This window comes from Ursus americanus, chromosome 1 (assembly GCF_024610735.1).
Source record: "Ursus americanus isolate L20-20 chromosome 1, mUrsAme1.1.p, whole genome shotgun sequence".
Taxonomy (NCBI): Eukaryota; Metazoa; Chordata; class Mammalia; order Carnivora; family Ursidae; genus Ursus; species Ursus americanus.
In genome coordinates, this window is record NC_142127.1 from 54,772,895 (window position 1) to 54,793,208 (window position 20,314).

The 20,314-nt window shown below is 39.7% G+C and overlaps 1 protein-coding gene across 1 annotated transcript in view; it reads right to left on the reverse strand.

Moving 5' to 3' along the window:
- The window catches only part of PDE11A (phosphodiesterase 11A), a 361,649-nt gene that overhangs the window by 124,186 nt on the left and 217,149 nt on the right, over positions 1 to 20,314 (reverse strand). Inside the window, exon 10 of the mRNA XM_045806179.2 lies at positions 10,236 to 10,286. Within this exon, the coding sequence (XP_045662135.1) occupies positions 10,236 to 10,286 (51 nt within the window). The remainder of the gene's footprint in view (positions 1 to 10,235; positions 10,287 to 20,314) is intronic.

The following is a 20,314-nucleotide window of genomic DNA, read 5'->3' on the forward strand; positions in this document are numbered from 1 at the left end:
TAAGACTTTATCTCCTGACAAGTGCTTTATCCTTAAACTGGTGTTCACAATCTCATACCCTTGTTATCTTTCTTACAAGGTAGTTGGCAGGCCCGGAGAGCACAGGATAATAAAGTGGGACTGCTCTCTTTCCTTTGAGCTTTCCAGATGTCGAGAGATTTCTATACAGCTAGATAGCCAATCAGACCATAAGGAAGACAAGCAAGATGTCAGAATAATGGATCATATACCCCCTTGCTCAGAATGATGCAATATCTTCATAATGTTTGCTGTTTCCAATTTCCTTAGGTTTCTAAGCAGTCTGAAACCCCAGGGCAAGAAGTCACACGGATGGTACAACCCCAATACAAAAAGAAGTCTTTAATAAAATGGCATTATATATCGATTGCCCAAAGAGTACCATGAAAAGCCTCTTTTTAATGTCTATGTTAAGTTCAGCCCCAAATTCTGTTTTTCTCAGACATCATCACCGTTCACATTTATCTGGCCCCCAAACTGTTGAAATGCCACAGGGGTTCCAAGAATAACAGTGAAATCAAAAGAAATGACCTCAGGATAAAATTCCATGATATTGCTTACATTTTCCTATTCAGCACTTGAAGGGAAGCATTGTCTTCAAGGTCAAAATGAAACACTGGAGAGGAAAAATCAAAGCCAAGCATGTGCATTTTTCTTGCTGGTTCTTTTGGTTCTTGGTCACCTTGTATGTAAAGGGTAATGACCCTGCCCTCACCAAGAGGTGTGAGGTTCAAGTAAGCTAATGGGGAGGAAAATGTTTTTATACACTGCTAAGCCATACTATGTATTATTTGAGGCATTATTATTATTTAAACATTTATAGGTAGCCCTAGTGTATACTTTCGATACTGATGAGGTTAAGATTCTTGTCCTATCTAAAATAATCACTGATCTTTCTCATGAATATTATTGTATAATGTTACCTTTCAAATACAATATAGCCATGGTGGGCTTTGGAAATCACTTATAATATGTAATTACATCAAGCTGAGCCAAGTCTTCTACCAAATACCCAAATTTTTAAATAGAACTTAAATTTAAAGCTTTGGGTATTTAGAAGTTATAAGAACCCCAAGATGTTTTGTCAACTTTATATTGCTTTGTGTTTTATTTTCCCCTTCCCTCCTGGAGATACATTTTATAGCCTCATAACATTATAGCGTTTTATAGCTGCAAACAGCTTTGCTGCGCAGATGAGGAAACCTGAGGCCTAGCAATTTTAAATGAACCCAGAGGTCTGGTGGCTGCTTTGTCTATTTACATGTTCACACTCTCTGGTCTCCTAGGTCCGTGGCCTTACAAAGACTGCCTCAAAAGGGACAGCTCTGGCAACTGAGACATTCTCTCCTAACTTGGTATTTCATGTTGGGCCTTGAGATCAACAGAATCATGATTTATGCACATTTTTAAGATTTTGGGTGGATCCATTGTCAACTGTGAGAAACCACACAGAACTACCCAAAGCAGCACATAATTTCAAAAATAGGTAGAAGGGACAGAATGCAGGACCATACAAAGAAAAAGAATTAGAAAGGCATCCTGAGATTCAAGGTAAGAGTAGTTTGAACAGATTTAGTCATCCGGATGGTGGTAGTGGCTACACGAGTGAAGAATCAGACTGACACAGGCATGCTCATTTTATGGCACTTTGCTTTACTGTGCTTCACAGATACCTTTACTTTTTACAGACCGAAGGTCTGGGCAGCCCTGTGTTGAGTGAGTCTATCAGCGCCATTCTTCCAAAACCATTTGTTCACTTTGTGTCTCTGTGTCACATTCTCATTAATTGTCAAAATACTATAAACTTTTACATTATTATTATATCTTATATATATTATTATATATCTGTGATCAGTGATTATGACTTGCTCAAAGCTCAGATGACGGTTAGCCTTTTCTTTAGCAATAAAACACTTGTTAATTAAGATATGTACATTGTGTTTTTAGCCATCATGCTATTGCACACTTAATAGCCTCTAGTATAGTATAAACATAACTTTTATATACACTGGGAAACCAAAAAATGCATTTGACTCGCTTTATTGTGATATTCATTTAACGCACTACTCTGGACCCAAACCCTCAATATCTCCGAGGTGTACTTGTGTTACAAATTGCCGAACCAACTAAGAATTAACGACAAGGGGCCTTTGCCCACAGTAGGCAAGGGCAGATATTGTCATTACTGAACACTCCAAAGACAGTATCCTAAACAAAGAAAATGAATCCCTTTATTTTCATATAGTTCAGGCTTCTTAGGAAACTAGCAACCAAGATCTTAAAACAAGGTGTTGAAATACAATTTGCAGACAGTCTTATTTAATAGACCCTTGCTTCCAAATTCTACTCACATGTTGTAACCACCTCTGCCATCAAAAGTCCAAACAGTTCGATGAATTTGGTAGAAATTTCTCCAGCACCCAGGTGCAAGACATGACTTTAGGAAATACAAGGGTTACAAAAATGAGTAAATAAGGATTTGCTCTTAAAAATGCTCCGGGTTTAATCAGGTGAATGGACAGGTGCACAAAGGTTTACATCACAAGGTAGAAACTGGAAAGTATAATGAAAAAAGCAGATCACGTTTGCCTGAATCACAGCGAGAACGACTTCACGGAGGGCACACCTGAACAGGAGCAGATGGACTGTCAGGAATATAAACGTGCTGCCATAGACACAGGGGTGCAAACAGAGATCGGGAAGGCAGAAAACAGACAGAAGATATCAAATAGGGCTTGTGCGAGGGTGGGTCAGTGGGATCATGGGAAACAGGATGGAAAAGTGAACTAGAGTTGAAGAGTTCAGAGCACTTTTTATAAGTATTATTATAATGAATTTAGTTATTTCCTTTAAATGTTTTAATTTGAGTATAGCTGACACTCAACGTTACATCAGTTTAAGGTATTTAAGAAGTGACTCAGCTTCTCTACACATTATGCTATGCTACCATCTGCACCATACGCTACTACAGTATCATTGACTATATTCCCTCCGTTGTACCATTTATTCCCGTGAATCGTTCATTCTACAACTGGAAGCCTGTATCTCCCATTGGTCTTCACCCATTTTAATGTCCGACTGAAGAATTTGAAATGATGGAATCTAGAGGCTTACAGAAGATGTTGAGCTTTGTGAGAAGGCAACCGGCACCGACAGAAGGGTACTGTCAATCTGGCCGCTATGCACAGGATGAATTTGGGAACAGGTCTTATGTTGACCATAAGAGTTTGCTTAAAAAAAATAAAAAAAGAGCGAGAGAGAGAAAGGGAAGCAGGGAGCCCAGCTAGGAGAGCATGCAAAACAAATGTCTGCATGAGAAAGAATGAGGATCCAAGCTGGTGGTGACTGTGAGGATGGGGAACATGGGAGACAGTGTGAAGTCAGAATGGAGAGAAGAGCCCACAGGAGTGAGGAGGTGTGAGGACTCAAAGGTGAGTGGACAGCTATATCCAAAGTGGGCCGCTGGAGGGGAAGGTGAGGGAAGCATAGCAGTGAGGGGTTTGTAGCTCCTATGTTTACTGAAGGAGATGCAGAGAGAAAACCAATCATTATGATGGTTAAACCAAACCAACATCACTGAGGGGAGGGCATATCAGTTCTTTATTTCCCAGATCCATGTTTGTTGTCATAGATGGCTCTAACTAGAGGCAAACCAGAAAGAAGGACAGTGATACAGTCCCAGATGTCCTAGTGTTCTGGAAAGGTCTGACCCCTTTGGCCTCTATAGCTCCCTTCACCCTTCAGGAGTCAGCGTTCTAACCGGGCCCCACGATTGCCCTCCACTCCTGTCTGCCCTGGACCTTCAGGGCTCATCACTGCTCTGAAACCAAAAATGAGCTGCCTTTTTATTTCATTCCCTCAGGGTCAGACTCCCTGGGCCTTCGTGTGTACCGCTCCAGGAGTGCAGTGGACCAGCTGTGTTAGTGTGTGGAAGCAAGAAGGCAGGTGAATGCCTTCCAGGCACATCCTTCCTCCCAGGGAAAGTCAACGTTCCTCATGACCTTTTGGAGACAGTGTCCCTGTTTTGTTTCCAAATGGAAAGAAGTGACAAATTATGGCTGTTGAAGCTGATCTGAGAGGAGCTCAGGGCCACCGCAGGATGTAGCTTGGCCAGGGGAGTTCTTGAGGAACCCCCAACTCATAGCCACAGAGTGCAGCAGTAGGAAAGGTGGGGCTCAACTTCAGCCCCGGTTCCCCTCACAATGCTCCCCTCCCCAGTGTTGTCAACACTCAAGAGTGACAAAGCGTAACCACCTTTTTTTTAAAATTATAGCAGACCCAGGTATCAGATATAATTGAGGTTTCAGGTACTGCTTTTTAAAAAAGATTTTATTTATTTATTTGTCAGAGAGAGAGAGAGTGAGCACAAGCAGGGGGAGCATCAGGGGAAGAGGGAGAAGCAGACTCTCCACCGCTCGCCACTGAGCAGGGTGCCCAATGCGGGGTTCGATCCCAGAATCCTGAGATCATGACCTGAGCTGAAGGCAGACACTTAAACAATTGAGCCACCCAGGCACCCCTAACCATCTTTTTTTCGACCTAACATTCCGTGAAGACACAATTCATAAAGAGAAGCCTCATGACATTTGGACACAAAGCATTCCACATATATCTGGACATGGCCTAAGCAGTGCAGGCTGCCGGGCTCAGCCTACTGGCACAGGAGCAGTACGTGCCCTTTCGGATGCTGATTCCCGGTTGTTTCCCCGCAGCCAGTTTCCTGCTGAAGGTTCAAGAACTCCCTGATGATAAAAAAAATCTCAGAAATTAAACTCAGCATAGATACTATTTAAAGTAACAACAAAGCCCTCAAGTCAAGAGGTGGGGACAAGAAAGGGGACAGGATAGGTTAGGTTTTGTAAGATGATTCCCAAATTCCATTTATCCTGCTGCGAGGTCATCTTTTAAACAACATTAGAAATAAGCAGAGGTGAACTGGAAAGTGGTTGGTTGTTGAGATTTCCAAAGGTGGCATTTCAGGAAGACTGTGAGGGCTGAGGCTGGAGGAGCAAGAAGAAGCTCTCCTTCCCTCCCTGGCACCCTGGGGTGGTGGATTACCCCCAGGACTCTAGAGGTGTCTCTGTGGGAGCACCTGGCTTGCCAGAGAGGAGCTGGAAGGTGCTTCCTACTGATTGCAGTGGGGAACATGAGCTCCCCCTTCCTCTGCCACATGGTGCCCTGCCCTACCTCTCTCCTCCTTGGCAGCACTTGGGTTTGGGTAAGTGCCATGGTGTTACCTTCTGTCTACATGGGACACTCTTCTTCTACAAGAAGCCGGTGCAAGGATTGGACTTTTTCCACAGCTTTGGACATCTAGTTGGCAGGGCAGTGGCCAGCATACGTTCTGTCTTTGCGCAATTAGAAAAAGGTGCGCCTATTGGGAGATCACTCACCAAGAGGCAACCCATCACTTGACCAGCCCAGTGGGGGTGAGCCCCAACTCCTGCCTCCTTGCACAGGGTCCCTCCTGCAGGACCTATGACAGACACATCTACCCGCACAACTGCCAGGGCTTATGATAGCATTTGAATATTTCATAGATCAAAGATGTCTCCTCAAACTGAATTACTTAAAAAAAAAAAAAAAAGCCGAGTACATCACATCCCATTGCCCAGCCTGTCCCCTGCCCTCTATCTTACAGAGGAGGTTGTAAGATCCTATTTTTGACATGGCCATTCTTATTCTGGTCTGTAAAGGCCATAGGAGGTACCTATTCCTTGGCACTTTATTTTATTTATTTTACCAGGATGTTACTTTGTGGTCTAGGCATTAACATTGATAACTTGAAATACGCAAGAGGTAGTCCAAACCCAAACCCAAACACCCAACATGAGTTATCGGTGTTTAATTACTGAGGCAGTTAAATAGTGCCGTAAACGAGTTCATCTCTGATTGCAGCCATAACCCATGCAGTTTGGAATTGAAGGAAGGGATGATAAAAGGTGGCAATATAACATGAGAACGTCCATAAGTTGATTTTAATCGGTAAACTGACATATATAGTGGTAAATGTTTGGTCTGTCCACTGCATTGGAATCTTAGGAAAGTGCATAAAATTACAGGAGCATATAATTGGTGTACTAAACTCATTTTCTTATGTTATCACAGCTGGCATCTTCAGGTTATTAAAAGCCTTTAAACCAGTCATCTTCAAAGAGATCTAATTGTCAATATGGTCTTTATACATTATTCCTGTTAGCACAGAGCAGAAGAGATATAAACAGGCACTGAAATCTGCACAAATTTTCTGGGCACGCCTTTTCTATTTCAAGTTCAAGGAAGATCAGTGAATGTTAATGAGGATAAAAACCATTCTTTAGATGCTGGTTTCTTCATTCAATGCACAGGGCAACCAGCCCATAAAGGATAAATTATTAACATTATAACCTCTACCAGGCTTTGAAAAAGTTAATTCATTAGTTCCAGGAATTTCTGTGATCTTTTTGTGTATAGGTGGCCCTCCAAAAAGGACTGTTTCCCAAGGTATAAATAATATATCAGAACCACAAAAATAAGCTTAGGTTCTGACATTCCTTGATGAGCAATCGTATGTTATTTCATCTACTTATTCCGGCTAGATAATCCAGGAAAGCTTCTAGAATGGTTTTCACACTCTGACCACCATTCACCCACCCACCACACACCCACGAAGGAGACTTTTCCCAACAGGAGAACTGAAGTTAACAGAACAGAACAAAACAGAAATGAAAATATCTTTTCCCTCTCCTATGGCATTCTACAATAGGAAAAGAAACCCCCAAATATGGACAGGTGTGAAATAGGTAGACAAGATATGAAAAAAGGTAAGTGATATTAGCCTAGCATTAGTGATTATTAAAGATTGACTATAGGCTTATCATATATGAAATCTGTGTTCCTTGAAACCATCCCACCGAGGAGTACAAATGGTAATGAATTGAAAGTAATTAATAGTATGTATTGTACTCTCCAATATTATGGGATTTCCATCTCTCCTACTTATTTCTGAGAGTTCTCAGGATATACTGTACTTGTCCTTAAAATGCGACCACTCAGCCTGCATTGATTCCTTCAGCTTCTGGTGGTCATTTTGATAGGTGCCTTCTCTCTGGTCTATATGAGGCTTCCTTTCCATTGGGCTGCCACTTTCTGTTGCATTCTATTGGCACTCTGGAACCCTCATGCTCTCGGGGTCATTCATTGCACTGAAACTACTAAGGTCCATACCTTTTGTGTCCATTCATGTTTTTAGCTGAGAAGATGAATCTATAGGAGGCTGGGGTAAGGGACAAATCCAAGAGACAAACCCCATGCTGAACTTGGAATCATCTAGACACTGAGGCCTGTGGCCTCAATTTCCATTAGGAAGAGTTCTTGACTAGGAGGCCTCCTAGTCTCTTGTGTGAACAACCACTTCTCACTGGTGTTCTCAACATATCTGAATCCCAGATGTGGTACAGCTTGGGCCGCAACTGGAGTCTGGCCTATGTATGTGTGTATTTGACCTCCAGATCCTTGTTAACACCAGATGACGATATTTCCTTCCAAACCCTGACCTCTTCTCTGAATCATTGATCAATAGCTTGGTCCCAGCTGCACATAACCCAATACATTGACTCAGCCATCCTTAAATGACGAAATTTTATGGATAACTCTGATTCCAGATTTCAAATCTCTCTCTATAGATCTATTTTCTTAACTATCTCTGTTAAAAATTATTGTAAGTAACAAAGGTTACAATATATTTGAATGTAAGCATGGTTTATCTGTACATATGGGTCAAAACAAAGCATTTATTTACTGCTTTTTAGCTACAATGTTAGGAAACTGCCATTGCACGTACTCCAGTGTAAAATTTCAGTAAATACTTTTCAGTGTCTATGTGCAGGACTATTTTAAGCTCACTACATTTTAATGTTATTGCTGCAATTATAAGACATTAGCTACCAATTATGATAATGTTTTGTTTACTTTATATATCAAGAAAAAAAGCCATTAGGTTAAAATTATCTACTATATCTCAATTACATTGTAATAAGATACTTACCAATATCTTTCAGGATAAAATCTGGAATAAATCAGTTAAGTTAATACTCTTGATAATTGTAAGATGAAATAACCCTTTGTTCTCAAATTTAAATACTTCATATTTTTAGTATGTTTGTGAGTTAACAATAGAAAAGCATGGCAAATTCTAAGACAGTGGTGTTTTCCTTACTCCAAGGAATTAAGAATTAAGGCTGAACAAAGGGCAGTACCTTTAGAGGGCACATAGCTACTGATTTTAGCCTGCTGTGTCTCTGCACATGTCCCATCAAATAGCTCCTGCAGTCATGCTTATCTCACTGTGAGCTTTGCTATCTTTCTCCCTGCCGGTCCCTTCCTTCTTTTAGCAATGATGATAATGATAATAACGGTAAAAATACAAAACAGTAAGAACAGTAAAATATTTGTGGCAAGTTATTTCCCTAAACTGGATTTCTAGGTAACTAAACTTTATTAAAGTATAAAAGCTTTACCTATTTTTGATGGACATATTTATAAAATATATAGAAGAGATGAAAAATAATCATATGTAACCACGGTTTTAACATTTTCTTGAGGAATAACTGTTTTGAATTACAGAACGCTGATACTCTTTGGATTCATTCATTCATTCATTCATCCATCCATCCATCCATTCAACAAATATTTACTAAGTACTACCATGTTCCCAGAACCATAGAGATAGAGCAGTGAACACAACATACAAAAAGCGATGCCCGGATGACACTCACTTTCTAGCTGATATGTAGGTTGTTTATCTCCCTAACAAGAGGGCCCTGACTGCCACAGTTTGGGTTGTTCTGTCTCCTTCTTCTGCGGTCATGTGTCACCTCTTGCTGGCAACATGCCCCTCTTGATCTGGGTCACCACTGCAGGTCTTTTCCTAAGCCTCTCATTGAGCCAGTAGCACCATTTTCCTGGATGGAGCCCATGCAGCTCAGCTTGTGCCCACGCGAAATGCGCTGCTCCCCGCCCTTCTGAGCAGTCCCCTCATCCCTACGCTGGGTTTGGAGTTTTCCCTTGTTTCCATTCTTTGTGACTCAACTCTAATGATCTGATTCAGGGATCAGGTCCAAAGGTCTCTGTGCCATTTTTCCTGGAAGACGAATGCATCTGCATGCAAATGAAACTCTCAGAAGACTAGCCATCACCAAGGGTTATTACATACAAGTATCACAATACAAAACACTTATCTTTCTTACAGTTGTGGTGGCTAAACTGATAATTCTGAACCTCCATAAAAACTTAAAAAGGCAGAGACCAAAGCTTTCAAAAGGGAGGAAAATCAGGTCTCCCACACTCATATTTTGACCATGACTGGTTAGAAAAGCAGGGAAAGGAACAAGAAATCTGTGCTGCCTTTACAAGAATGGTGGTGACTGAGGTGAGAAAGAATGTCTAGAGGGCCTGGCTGACTAGGTTGGTGGAACATGTGACTCTTGATCTCAGGGTTGGAGTTCAAGCCCCATGTTGGGTGTAGAGATTACTTAAAAATAGAATCTTAAAAAATAAAGATAAAGGATATCTAAGACTCATTCACAAACTTATCGTATGTCGGATCTGGAAGAATGTCCCACTAAACAGCAGTGAACACGGTGGTTAGGAACTCCAGTTCCAGAGCCAGATTGCCTGGCTATACCCCATACAATCATTTGACCTTGGCCTGTCTACTTCACATCTCCATGCCTCAATTGACTCATCTGTAAAACAGTATGTACTTCACAGGATTACGAACCTCAAATGAATTATATAGGTAAAATGCTTTGTATTGGGCCTGGTCCATAGTAAGCATTTGGCAAATGTTAGCTATTATTGTCCTAATCTCTTCACTTATTTTTACAGATGAAAATATATGGATTTTAAGTGAACAGAAAGCTGGAGGAAAAATGAATGCCAAAGCCAGGTGTCCTGATTCTCACAATATTACACAGATTTTTTTTCTAATATCCCACTTACTTAACAAATGGAAAGAAATAAACACTGAATCGTTTAAATGATCAGGAAGAGGCTATTCAGTTGTATTTAAGTCCCTTTTCCCCTCTAAGACTGAAATATTCAAACACACCATTGCCCAGTTCTTTTTCCTAACACCCAGTGGGCAGGAATGATTCTGCAGAAGCAAGTAACAACAGGTCAGAATGCCATGTGAAACTTAACATTATGTACTAGCAGGGAACCCTCTGCTTCCTTACCTTAAACTTGTCAACTTCGGCTTTTGAACATGTTGCATGGTATGACAGCACCTGATTCAGAAGAAAAGGGAAAAAAAAAACCCTTTAATAACTAGACTTGACTATTTTCTGAAATTCTCCTGGCTTGTAAATAAACACGGTTCATTATATCACCTTGACAATGTGGATTTTTTTAGGTTGACGTATAATTGACATACAATATCCTATTAGTTTCAGGTATACATCATAGTGGTCTGATACTTTGATGCATTACAAAACGATGCCCATGATAAGTCTAGTTAACATATGTCACCATGCAGTTATTACAATATTATTGACTCTATTTCTTTTGCTGTACATTACCTCCCATGACTCATTTATTTTCTAACTGGAGGTTTGTACCTCTTAATCCCCTTTACCTATTTCATCTGCCTCCCCTGCCAACCCTTCCCCTTTTTGGCAACCAAAAGTTTGTTTCTTGTTTCTAAGAGTCTGTTTCTCTTTTGTTTCATTTGTTCTTTTGTTTTGTTTTTAGATTCCGCATATCAGATGTATGATTTGCAAAAATCTTCTTCCATTCAGTAGGTGGACTTTTTGTTTTGTTGATGGTTTCCTTCTCTGTGCAGAAGCTTTCTAGCTTGATGTAGTCCCATTTGTTTATTTTAGCTCTTGTTGCCCATGCCTGAGGAGACTGGTCCAAAAAAATATTGCTAAGACTGATGTCAAAGATCTTACTGCCTATGTTTTCTTTTAGGAGTTTTATGGCTTCAGGTCTTACATTCAATTCTTTAAAAAATAATTTGAATTTATTTTTGTATATGGTGTAAGATAGTGGTCCAGTTTCACACTTTTGCATGTAGCTGTCCAGTTTTCCCAACACCATTTATTGAAGAGACTATCTTTTCAACAGTGGACTTTAATGTGCACAAAATTTCCAATAACTGTGACACAGATTGTTATCTGTGCAATTGCAATGGAATCTATTATAATGCTGAATGGAACTGCAGCCCACACTAAGGGCTAAGTATTTTATTTTATTTTATTATTATTTTTTTAATGATTTTTTATTATATTATGTTAGTCACCATAGAGTACATCCCCGGTTTCCGATGAAAGGCTCGATTATTCATTAGTTGTGTATAACAGCCAGTGCACCATGCAATACGTAAGGGCTAAGTATTTTATACCAGGATGTTTCTACAGGTAGTTATTTTATCAAAGGGGCGTGACGTGGCTCAAGACCACAGTTCCCAAAGGACATGAATACTTGTCCTGTGAAATGCTCTGGAACATAAATAAATAAAAAATTGTGTGTGTGCGCGCGTGCGTGTGTGTGTGTGTGAACTGTGGCAGACACTGTAGATGGCTGACTCAACTTCCATTTCTGGTCTATTCTCGCTTGCTTTTATTATATAGGAAAGATTATATTGATATGCCCAACTATCTGTGATGTTTTTTGTAAGAGGATTATATTTCTCTGTCCTACCGACAGCCTTGGTATATGACTAGCTCTAGCCAATGCAGTGTGGGGGAAAGTGACGGATACCGTTTTTGAGCAGTCTTTAAGAGCCATCACGCGGTTCTGCCATCTCCTGTTCCCTTCCACCGTGGGATGTGTGTAGCCCCCAGAAGGGCTGCTCTCTCAGCTTGGGTCCCAAAATGAAGAGCACCACCACAGCCAAGCCTCAGCTGATGATATGTCATGTGAGCATGAGATCAATCTTTGCGGCTTATCACAACATTGTAACTTACTGATTCAGAGGCTGAAAAGCCAAAACTCGAATTCACAGGCTCCCTGCAGCTAGGGGTAGTCATGTGGAGTGGGTATGTGATGCTCCTCTGGTCAATGAAATACAAGTGGGAGTGGTGGGGCTGCCTCTTTCCTTTTTCTTCTCTGAAAAACAGCTGTAAGACTTGGGGGTGCAGCAAAATCTGGTAGCTGTGAGGTGACAAATATGAGTGTGAATGACCGCTTGTGATGGACAGAACAGAATGGGAAAGAGAAATGAATCTGGCCTTGGACTGCCCTGCTTCAGACTTTTTGTTATGTAAGACAAATAAACATACATTTGCTTAAGTCAGTATTGGTATGTTACGAGGCATACACACACACACACACACAATTTATACATGTTATATGTTTTATGCTACCAATCCCATTCTTTTTTTTTAAAAAAGATTTTGTTTATTTATTTGAGAGAGAAAGAGAGAGAGAAAGAGATATCATGAAAGAGGGGAGGAATAGAGGGAGAAGCAGACTCCCCGCTGAGCAGGGAGCCTGATGGGGGACTTGATCCCAAGACCCTGGGATCACGACTTGGGCCAAAGGCAGATGCTTAACTGACTGAGCCACTCAGGTGTCCTGCTACCAATCCCATTCTTAATCTACACAAATTTCAAACAAATAAGTTTAGGAAATGCTGACTCCCTCTTCAACTAGCAATCTTAGAGAACTGCATTGCACATTTGGTTCTGGAAAATAGACTAACACATTTTATTTTGTTAAATACAGAATTTCCCTAATCTAGCCACAGAACTCCCTTTTAGGGGATATATTAACCTAGTAACATTCCAACCTAATAATAACCTATTTCCCCAAAGCTTTGAGAAATGCTGATGTGAAGTATGCACCATCCGTGGGACAGTGGAGGGACCACAGTGGGGCAGTGTCACAGGTGGAGAACAAAGCCTCTGGGGTAAGGCTGCCAAGACTCCACTGCTTCCCAGCTATGGGAGTTTGGACAAGTGGCTTAGTTTCTTTGTAAAATGGCATAATATTAACACTAAACAGGCATCTCCCTTAACATCAGTAATCTATTCTTGAAAATCCGGTTCTACCTGAAAACACCCACAGGGAGCCTGTTTTCCATTATTTTTAATTGAAAAAAATTATAATGCATTATAAAACCTACAAGCACTTTCTAAAACTTAATGAAAACACAGTAAAATTAATATGCATGCATGAAACAAAAAATGTTAGATTATAAATCGCTTCAAGTGTTTTCTTTCTGATAATAACCAAAACAGTCTTAACAAAACATTGCTTCATATTCAGCAGTATCTTCTCTCCCATTGTAAGCACTTTGATCACCCGCTTCTTTTCCCATAGTTTTCTCAACACTTTGTCATCTTTGGGAGGGGACTCATTGTCAGATACTATGAAGCAAAAACAAGAGCTATATGTTAGCAGCTTGGTGGTGACACTTCAGGGCGAGTCACCTTTCTCAGCAGCAGCGACAACTGAGATGCACAGCCTCATTGTTAAATTCTGTGTGGTTCTCAACATGTCTACACATGATTTGGACATTCTTTAGACAAAGTCTATCTGGAATGTAAATCAAAATTTTCCCCATACCTCATTTTGTTTAAAAAAATATACAGAGTTTTGGGGACATAAATATATATTTTCCCAATATAAACAAAGGCACAAAAATGTTGTATTGAGGGGGCGCATGTGTGGCTCAGTCGGTTAAGCATCTGCCTTCAGCTCAGGTCATGATCCCAGAGTCCTGGGATCGAGCCTCACATCAGGCTCCCTGTTTGGTGGGGAGCCTGCTTCTCCCTCTCCCTCTTCCCCTGCTTGTGCTCTCTCTCTCTGTCAAATAAATAAATAAAATCCTTAAAAAATGTTGTATTGAGAAAGAAATATGTTCTATGAGGTTTGGTTATTAAAAACCAAGACATTTTCTACTGGGGAAATTCTGTGGTGTGGTCTTGTACCTCACACAGTTCTTGGGAAGGTTAAATGGGATAAAACACGTTGAACACTTGGCACACAATCAACTTACAGCTCTTGCATTAATATTCAATTGCATTTCTGTTGTAGAAATATTTGGCAGAGTATTGTGTCATCCTATTATTATCTTCATTGGCTCATAATTATTTATAGGTATTTTCAGTGCAAAAATAACTGAATAGATTTTGTTCTTTTGGTTCAGTTTTACTGTGGTAACTTTATTTTTTTACTATGGTAACTTTAATTTGGATGTCATTTTATTAAAATTTTTTACAACTTACAAGTCTCTTTTTGCAGTTTTGATCTTCAAAATTTATCTTTACTTTAAAAAATAAAATTCCACAAAAATTCAAGCTGAAATTCAAAATCTCTGCCACCAGGTGGTGCTTAGCCAGGCTTTTAGAATTTAAGGCATACCACCCACTTGCCTAGTTTAAATCAAATTTTCCCACGTCCTTTATTATTTTAAAAAAAAAGGAGGTATTAACTCCACTTAATTGAAACTATTTGAATCAGCGAAGCAGACAATTATCACAGATAAAGACTTTCTGTCCACTTCACACCGCTTACCACAGTTGGAGTAATTATCTAAGTTGTTCATCACCTGCCTCCCCCACTAGACTGTAAGCACTCTGAAGGATCAGATCTGGTTTTGGTCCCCAATGGATAGCCTGTCCCTAAGAGTGTGCCTGACACTTAGTTGATACTCAGTAAATATTTGGTGAATCAAGGAATAAAAAATAAAATGATCTTAAAAGAATCTCTCCATTTCCCATATGCTTCATTGCTTATATTATGAGTGGCCTTAATTGCTATCTTTTCCTCAGTGAAATCATAATATGTCTTAGAGCATAAACTGAGCCATGTAGGTAGGGTTGCCAGATTTAGCAAATAAAAATACAGGATAACCAGTAAAATTTGAATTTCAGATCAACAATCACATTTGCGAAATTGGGGATGAACTGATACTAAAAATATTATTTGTTGTTTATCTGAAATTCAACTTTAACTGGGTGTCCTGTGTTTTTACCTAGAAACCCTACTTCTACTCTCTGCAAATTAAAAAGTCTAGAAACAAATATGGAAAATTCTAAGCCACATCCCAAAATATTCATGTTCCTCCCCCACCCTCACCCCACAACGGTGACTTTTTTCCCCTAGTATTCTTTTTGGAAAACCTATCAAATGCCTTGAGTCTGGAATATTTTCAGCAATGCCAAATAACCTCATTAATCTAAGATCTTGCGACAAATCTATGGATGGATGCCATCAAAGGAATTAAACAAAAGTAATTTCTTTTTTTTTTTTAAAGATTTTTTTATTTATTTATGTGACAGAGAGACAGCCAGCGAGAGAGGGAACAGAGCAGGGGAGTGGGAGAGGAAGAAGCAGGCTCCCAACGGAGGAGCCCAATGTGGGACTCGATCCGAGAACGCCAGGATCACGCCCTGAGCCGAAGGCAGACGCTTAACAACTGCGCCACCCAGGCGCCCCAACAAAAGTAATTTCTGATTACTTTTAGCATAGCAAATATTCAGAAGAGAATCATATATATATAACCATATGGCACAACTAATAACTAAAGACTAAAGATCAGGCAAATTTCTATAGTTGAGAATAAAACTTAAAGAATTATGTATATATATCTCAATATATATATGTCAATATATATTGACATGGCCTGGAGATTTTTCTTTTTTTTAAAAAAATTGATTATTGAAGTATAATTGACATACAATGCTATATTAGTTTCAGATATACAACATACTGATTCAACAATTCTACACATTACTCAATGCTCACCACAATAAGTATAGTTATCATATGATATTATTACAATATTATTGACTATATTCCTTATACTGTACTTTTCATCTCTGTGACTTATTTTATAACTGGAAGTTTGTACCTGTTAATCCCCTTCACCTATTTTGTCCATTCTCCCAGTCCCTTCCTTCTGGCAACCACCAGTTTGTTCTCAATATTTAAGAAAGTGTTTGGTTTTTTGTTCATTTGTTTGTTTGTTTGTTTTATATTCCACATATAAGTGAAATCATATGGTATTTGTCTTTCTCTGTCTGGCTTCTTTCATTTAGCACAATACCCTCGAGGTCTATCCATATTGTTGCAAATGAAGAATTATATATATTTTTGAAGACTTATTTATTTTAGAGAGAGCGAGTGAGAGCATGAGCAGGGGTGGGGGCAAAGGAAGAGGGAAAGAGAATCTGAAGCAAACTTTGTACTAAGTGCTTAGCCAGAGGTGGGGCTCGATCATAACCCTGAGATCACAACCTGAGCAGAATCCAAGAACTGGTCACTTAACTGACTGGGCCACACAGGCACCCCAAGAATTGTATTTTTTTTTTTAAAGATTTTATTTATTTATTTGACAGAGATAGAGACAGCCAGCGAGAGAGGGAACACAAGCAGGGGGAGTGGGAGAGGAAGAAGCAGGCTCACAGCGGAGGAGCCTGATGTGGGGCTCGATCCCATAACGCCGGGATCACGCCCTGAGCTGAAGGCAGACGCTTAACCGCTGTGCCACCCAGGCGCCCCAGAATTGTATTTTTTTAACTACTATTGTCAGACCTTCTTGGATAAGTGAACACGTCCTCCATGGTTCCAGACTCATTAATTTTATAAGAATTCCATCAACTGTATATTTCATATCGAGAATCTAGGTATCCATTTTTGAGTAATAATACCTTTGGTTGAGTAAAAATGCTTTAATTGAATGTATTGTAATAGTTTTAAGAAAGAAGAAGTTGCAAATCTTAATTATATAAATATTTTCTCTGTGAGGAACATTGTTAGGTTATGAGTTTAGCCATAACATACACACTAGTCAATTTTTTTGTCAGCTAAATAAAATTTGTATAAAGCTTACGTATGAAAGTAAGCAATTGATCCACAGAACACTTGACCAATATTAAACTTTCACAAGAAAATTTCTATCCCAGGTAGCTTTATCTTTTGTGGCTATATTAAATTAGAAAAATTAAAGTAAAAACTAGTGATTCAGTTTTGTTGTTGAGCTCTAACTTGAGAAATCTTAATAGTTCCAAAAATAAGTCACTACTTGCAAAACCCTACCAACTTCAATTAACTTTTGGGTTGAACTTGCTCCTAGCAAAACAAACAAAAGCAAGAAAAGCAAGATAAAGCAATCATCAGACCCATGAACAACAGTGTAAAGAACTCATGTTTTTGTGTCGGGCTTCTACAGTAGGAAAACACAATTAATTACATTTCAAAAGGAAAACAATGAGCAGAGCTATGAAACAGGCCCGCCGTACCAAGCCGTGCCCTCTGCCACACGCGGTTCAAGACCAGAGCCGATGCTCGCCTTCAATTCTCAGGAACTGCCCCTGAGAAGCTGACGGCAAATCTCTCACATCAATAGTTTTGAATGTTAATTTATTGTAGATCTGGGCACTCATTTGCTCCTAAAATGAGAAATGGACCATTACAGATACTGGCTGAGGGGAGCACAAACGCAAAGAACTACTTAATAGGGAGCAGGAAGACAGCCCTTGCTGAGGCCGCAGACAGGCTGTCTCCGACAGAAAAGGACCGCATAAATATTTACCGAAATGTTTATGGCCCTGGTGGCAAAAGTGGCACTTGGTGGCACTTGGAAGCTAAACTGATATCAGAGTTAAGTTAAGCTGATCCAAAGTAAAGTCCCAAATAATTTATGTTGATGAGCTCCAAAGAAATAAAGAAGTTTCGCTAGCAGCCTTGGGCTTCCAGCCAAGGATGATGACGACCCACAAGGAACAGAAAGCCTATTTACTTGGAATGACCAAACAGAAGTGCCCTCTGAGTAAGAACCATACTCCAGGATTTCTTAACAAGGGGATGACAGGCTTCACAGATACTTCCACTGAATGAATGCGTAGAAATGGAGAGATCATCAGTTTCTACTGTCAAGTATTTGAGAAACTGCTTGCTCTTTCATGGAATGAAATGTTCACAAAGGGACTTCAGAAACCTGCGTCTGCTATGTGACCTGTTACCATGACCTTCAGAATGTATCGGTCATAAAACATATTTTTTTGAAGGTTTATTTATTTGAGAGAGAGAGAGAGACTGAGAGAGAGAGCAGAGGGAGAGAGAGACAAGCAGACTCCCTGCTGAGTGAGGAGCCCTAGGTGTGTGTGGGGGGGTCCATCCTAGAACCCTATGATCATGACCTGAGCCAAAATCCGGAGTCAGATGCTCAACCGACTGAGCCATCTAGGCGCCCCTGTCATAAAAAAATATTTTAAAAAATCTAAAACAGATTTGATCTTTTTTTAATTTAACGTAGAATGAAGATACCTGCTGGATCTGGGGTAATAAGTAAAATACTCAATTGTCAGCCTAACTTTAAGATCAGCTGCTTTTTAACTACTGCATGCAGGAAAGAAGGGCCACATCTGTAGTTTATATCAACACATATTTATGTGGTGCTTACTATGTGTAAGCCATTGTGATAGACATTTTGGGCTTCCTTTCCCCATCCTGCCAAATAAATTTTACCTGGGACCTCAATTTTATTTGTCTGCTAGTAATCGTATGAACCACTGTGCTGAAAATGGTTGTTGAGGCTTATGGAGGAGCTCAGTGGGAAGGTGTGCTGTGACTGATTACTGATGTCTTCAATAGGCATTGGGCGGGAAGAGCGGTGGCATTTGTGCTACGTACGTGCAATCCCTGAAAACACCAGAATATAAGAAATGAGCCTCTGGATCAAACTCATTCAGTCCAAGGCTCTCTTGATGAAAGAGCTGCAAAGATATATTTTGAGAAAATCATAGATGTCTAAATTTAAATGATTAGGTTTGTACCTAAAACATGGATGTAATTTTGATTTTCAATTTCATTTTGTATTGGGTATAATTTGTACTGACAATAAGCCTATTAGCTCTATAGCCAGCTGCTGGCCCTCTGGAATATAAGAAACAATGACCTTCTTATGTAAGAGGCTAAAAGCTCTCCACTTGACCAGTAGGACTAATTAGCATAGAGTATAAGAAACTGTGATTACAAGAAAGTATCAAGTTCCTACTGGGTCCATTTTAGTGGGTGCTTAAAAGAATCATCTTAGTTTTGAAATAACAAGACTCCTGTTTCATATAGAAACAGAAAGAATATAAAAGCATCTACTAAATTGTGTTCAGTGGGATTTAAGTAGAAGTTTTTCAAAGAGCCTGGTGTTCTGAAACCTACCTTGACAATGATGTCCCCATATTAGTTTACACTTTTAGGTCAGTGTGAGACCTGCTTATCTTGGCTGGATTCTCTATTAATTAATCTTCTTGACAGAACAGACATGCCATTCTTGCATTTGTTTCATTCAAAGGTGTGGAGTCAACATCTCCATTGGTTTGAGAGAGCCCTCAACTTAGGATGAGGTGTATATTCATCTCTTCTTCACCCAAAGCAAAGGCTTAACCTGATTATTCGATGTCATTACCAAATTAAAATGTTAATATTGGTAACAACACTCCAAATTTCAACCTAATCTTGAAAAGCAAGCCTTTATAATATGTTCATAATTATAAATAGTACCCATTAGCTAGGCTATAATGACAACACTGACATTTGGTAGCTACCCAAACTATCTTTCACCTTTGCCTATAAGTTGATAAATATTGGTACAGGTACACTTGCCAGAGGATAACATATTTTGTATTACATAAATCCTGAAACTTAACAGGTACTCTGCAACTACATGCAAATTATTATCTGCAGAGATTAAGGAGGTCACACATCCTTTGTCACTCTTCCCATGAGAGGTGGAGTCTATGTCCTTTCCTCTTGACTCCAGGTAGGGTGTGTGACTGCTTCGCTAATAACATAATATATAGTAGTGATGCTGTACTAGTTGTACTGGGCCCAGGCTTTAAGTGACTGGAAGCTTCTATTGCCCAGCCCATGAAACTTTCTCTCTTGTAGCCCTGAACCACTGTGTATAAGGTCTGTTTACCCTGTGAGAAGCTCCAGGCACATGAAGAAGCCTGAAGGATGAAGTCCAAGTGCAAGGAGAGAGAAGCCAAGGAGCACCATGAAGCCACACATGTGAGTGAGTGAAGAAGCCATCTTAAAATAATCCTCCAGCCCCAGGCACCCCAGCTGATACCACGTGGCTCTGAGATGAACCAGCTACTCCAGCCCTTTTGGGATTCCTGATCCATAAGATCATGAGAAAAATGTGTATTTTAAGCCACTCAATTTTAGGATAGTTGGTTAAGGAGCATTAAATAAGCAAAACAACATCAACCTTCAACTGGGACTTGCCACTCTATGTAATCCATGATTTATGTAATGTATTCCAAGTGTCAACTACAGCTAGTCTTTCAAAACTTAGGTAAGA